This window comes from Rattus norvegicus, chromosome 4, assembly GCF_036323735.1.
Source record: "Rattus norvegicus strain BN/NHsdMcwi chromosome 4, GRCr8, whole genome shotgun sequence".
Lineage (NCBI taxonomy): Eukaryota > Metazoa > Chordata > Mammalia > Rodentia > Muridae > Rattus > Rattus norvegicus.
Genome location: NC_086022.1, coordinates 72,774,684 through 72,779,431, shown reverse-complemented (window position 1 = coordinate 72,779,431; position 4,748 = coordinate 72,774,684). Strand labels below are relative to the sequence as shown.

At 37.3% G+C, this 4,748-nt stretch overlaps 1 protein-coding gene across 1 annotated transcript; it reads right to left on the bottom strand.

Moving 5' to 3' along the window:
• Positions 1 to 3,109: 3,109 nt before the first annotated feature.
• Or2q1 (olfactory receptor family 2 subfamily Q member 1) lies at positions 3,110 to 4,042 on the bottom strand. The gene has a single exon (NM_001000975.1). It carries the CDS (start codon positions 4,040 to 4,042, stop codon positions 3,110 to 3,112), a length of 933 nt encoding a protein of 310 aa, NP_001000975.1.
• Between the last annotated feature and the right edge of the window lie 706 nt (positions 4,043 to 4,748).

The window sequence follows — 4,748 nt, the reverse complement described above, 5'->3', positions numbered from 1 at the left end:
AATTGACTTGAAACAATAATTTCTTCTTTTTTCAAATATTAGCTATTTCCTCCTATTCAGAGAATTTAGATTTTAAAGATTTCAATTGGTCTTTAGTAGAACGCAATACTTAAATACAAACAGCCCTAGCCATATGCCATAATAATACCTGACATCATTTTCTAATAAAATTTATATACTGTACTGTGAAAACCCTTTAACATTTTCATTCACTCTGAGAGTTTTATACACTCATTCAATGCATTCTGATCATATTTCCTTCTTTTACTCCTTCCACATCTAGCTCTACTCCTATTTTCCTCCAAATTTGTGTTCTTTTAAAAAAAATAACCAATGAAAATACTTTTGAACACTCATTTGCTATGTGTGCATACATATTTGTATGTGTGTGAGTGCATGTACGTATTTATTGATGAAGTCAGTTTTCTCCTTCCATCATGAGGTTCTAAAGATCCAATTTAGGCAAGGAAGCTTGGTGGCATGTAACCTTTTCTACTGAATCATCTTTCCTTCTCTGAGAAACACTGAGAAAGTAGAAATTAATCTTACCTACAGCTTTAGACCTTGAATACATTTATGTTATAAAAGTATTACATGAAAATTTCTGAACAGTGACAAAATACCAGTTTATTAAGGTTAGTAATGTTATGAACTCAACATTATAAATGGTGTGTTTGACTGGGTACTATATTTGCAAGACACAAAGATGAAACCTTTGCCATTCAGTATCACAAGCTTCATCTCCCAAAGCCAAAATCAGGGGCTTTTCCAAATTGAAAGCATATATAGAACTTGCAAATGTCTCAACAGGTAAGACTGATTGTTGCCAAGTCTGATGACCTGAGTTTAATCCCTAGAATAACATAGTGGAAGGAAAAAAACCCTAAAACTTGTCCCTGGCTTACACACACACACACACGCACGCACACAGAGACAGAGGCAGAGACAGAGATGGAGACAGACACAGAGAGAAAGAGACAGAGACAGAGACAGAGAAAGAGTAGAATGAGAGAGAATATTATAGGAAAAGAGACAAAGTTTTATGTAGGAATCAATATACATATAAATTTAGAATATCCATATAAAATATGAACATATTAACTACACTAAAGCAAGGTAAAATGTTGAATACAGACTATTTAAAAGTAAAAAAGGAAGTTTGAAGTGTGTTAAGAGAATGCATGGTTATATCAGTCAGCTCAGCACGAGCTCCAAGTCACTCCCCTAATTGATGCAAAAGAAAACCTTCCTAAAAATTTCTCTAATTTTCATGTTATTTAAAGTTACATTTTAAATAAATCAATGATTCAAATTTTCATATTCTGTTTCATGGTTAATATCCCTGCCCCTTAATCCAGACATACATGAAGACCCACATACATAAAAACACAAACACATACATCAAGTTTTAAAAGGTTTTATTTTTATTTTTGATTACGTGTACATGTGGTAGTGGATGTGTTGTGCATGTGAGTGGAATATTCCTGGTGTCTATAAAGGACTGTTGAATATCCTAGACCTGGTGGTACCAGGGGTTGTAAGGCATCTTGCATGCTGTGAGTTGAACTCTAGACCTCTGCAAGGGACCTTCTGAACCATCTCTCCAGTCCTCTCAAATACAACTGTATAAAATATTAAGTCAACATAAATTTTGTAAATAATGTAATTTTCTAAAACTGCCTGTGCCAAGTCTAACTTGATCATGTGTAAGGGACAACATGACATGGTTCCTGCCCCTGAAACAGAGTCAGCAGGGTATAGGCCTCCACAAGTCTTGATGGTTGCTGTGGGTGAAAGGCTTGTTTGTATAATAGTGTACATATTTTCATGTTCTTCCTTTCTACAAGGTTAATAACTGCATGATAATCAGAGATAGCATGAGGCCAGAAGATGAGGTCACATCTATGTCGCAGCAAAATGGTAGAATTCTGTGACCTTCAGGACAGGACAGGGCAGGGTCCCACACAGCTATTTTATTGTTTGTGCTTATGCTTACTGTCTTTTTCTAAGAATCAAGAGGCTGGGGTCATGGGATGCTGATTCATACGATAATCCAAAAGGAACCTAGGGTGAAGACTGAATAGATATGTAAAATATCTAAAGACTGGGCTTTTGATCTGCAAAAGATGAACCATCCAGAGAGGTTTATAATTGACAAAAGTTGTGTCTTATAGATAGCTGTCTAAAGATCTCTAGAGAAAGTAGGACACAGAGCATTCTGGAAAGCTGTCTTGACCAGATCATAGGCCATCAACTTGGACCCATGATTTGACTTCAAGTCATTTGTTTTGCCAGTCCTAGACACCTCTTCTCTCAGAAACCCCTCTCCAAACCAAGGCTGATATTTGGCATATCTGAGAATGTTCAAGCTACATGAAAGATTTCTAATTGCAAATTCTAGAAAGCTCACTTCATTCTTAAGAGGACTGAAGTTATTGAAATGAAAGAAAAATCAAGCATTTATAACATTTATTTATAATTGATGTAAAATTTTCTCCTTTGGCAAGAATCATCAGAGCTTAGTCTACATCTCAAAATTTCCAACTGATTGCATCCATAACTTCAAAGGTGAAACAGAGTAATTTGTTTTGAATTAGTAAGGTGGGTATGTCTTTGAGTTAGTTGACAATTTGGAACACTTAAAGGAGGGAGAAAAGTGAACATTCCCTGTATTGATGATGGGTGAGGATTTAATATGGATTACTGCTAATTTATGTAGCCACTCTGAAAGTTTATTATTTTCCATAGTTTCCATAGTTCAGAAACTCACCAGAGAGCATAGTTAATGAAAGGCAGAACAAGGATCCAAGGCCAAGTGTGTTTAGAAAAGCTGAAGCTCATTCCCTTCTCATCAACAGACTGTCAAGATCAAAAGAGGGAAGAAGTCCACAAATAACTACATATCAAAGGAAGAGGACCGCAAGGGGACATCTCATAGGTAACTGAGATAGTGTTGTTTTGTGTGACAAAACTCATTAAACATGTGTAGAAACTTCTTCAATCATAGCTATGTGATCACAGTGATCAATTTTCCTTGTTGAAGTACAAGATCTCTCCTACATTTATCTGATTTCTAGTTTGGCACAGATCTCTTGAGATCTTTATTCTTTTACCTTAATTTCTCAACAAGTTTCCTAAGAGCAGCCATAACTTCTTTATTCCTCAAGCTGTAGATCACAGGGTTCAATGTGGGTGCCACAACAGCATAGAACAGAGCAACCATCTTCTCTTTGTCCTCAGATGAGGCAGAATGTGGCCCTATGTAGGTGAAGATTGTGGCCCCAAAGCACATACAAACTACAGTGAGGTGAGAGGCACAAGTCCCAAAGGCTTTGTGACGTCCCTGAGTAGAGCGAATATGTAGAATGGCAATGACTATACGAGTATAAGAGAATAGAACTAGGCAACAGGGAAGCATGATCACCAGAAATCCTGAGATGGCCACCATGACCTTGTTGAAAGAGATGTCTACACAGGCTAGCCGAAGTACTGCAAGGGTCTCACAAGCAAAGTGATTAATGACATTGTGACACAGAGGAAGACGGAAGGTGATTACTGTCTCCATCAGTGAATTCAAAAAACCAGCTACCAAGCAGGTGGCAGCCAGCCCCAGGCACAGTCCTTCATCCATTATGACAGAGTAGTGCAATGGATGGCATACTGCCACATAGCGGTCATAGGACATAGCTCCCAGAAGGAAGAACTCAGAACCACCCAAGGCCAGGGAGACACAGAGCTGGAGCACACAACTGTGGAAAGAAATGAGCTTTTGGGCTAAAACCAAGTGAGCCAACATTTGTGGGGCAATACTGTTCCCATAGCAAAGATCCACTATGGACAGAACACTGAGGAAGAAATACATAGGAGTATGAAGCCTGCTGTCCAGTCTGATGAGGAGAAGAATCAGAGAATTTCCCACAACAGTTATGATGTACATGACCAAGATCAGGACAAAGAGAAACACCTGAGTGTTCTGATCACTGGAGAGCCCCAAGAGGATAAACTCATTCACCCACGTTTGGTTAACAAATTCCTGGCCCATGAATTTCATGACTGGACAGGTAGTTTTCAAACCATGCTGCAAGCTGACACGTCTGAATTTCAAGATCATCCACACTGAAGATCACAGTAAGATGTAACACTGCTTCTGAAATTAAAAAAAAAGAAGTGAGATCTTCATGAATTAAATTATTAGGACATCATTCTTCTCCAAAACATCTCACCTTAAATGGCAAGAAAATTAAGTAATTTTAGATTCAAAATCTTATTTAGGGGATTGTGCCACTCTTTGTGGTAAAAAAGGTTTTGTGAACAATAAGTCTCTGATTTCTAGATGATGTCCAGTTTCAGTTAACTTTTTTGTTATTGGATTTCTCCTGCAGAGATCTCATACTAAGCTTTATTCAGCATCCACAGTAGAATACATCTTTAAAGCATGAAATATTTTGAAGGATCTTCATATATAGTCAATCGCTAAGCAATTTCAATCTTATTTTCTATAACTTTGGCGTGTGTGTGTGTGTGTGTGTGTGTGTGTGTGTGTGTAAAAGTGTTTCACAAGTTTATTTGGGGGCTATAATTTCAATTAATTATTAGGTCTTAACTACCATGTTGATAATAATGATAAAGATAGTTTTCCAGTGTCAAATAGAGGGCTTCTATATCACCCACATTATACCACTGGTCCATGTTTCCCACTGCAATTCAAAATGTCAATTTTAAGATTTGGTGTTCCATAATAGCAAGAA

Coding starts and splice junctions, on each gene's coding strand:
- Or2q1 (NM_001000975.1), bottom strand. CDS start 4,042: ATGGGCCAGGAATTTGTTAACCAAACGTGGGTGAATGAGTTTATCCTC.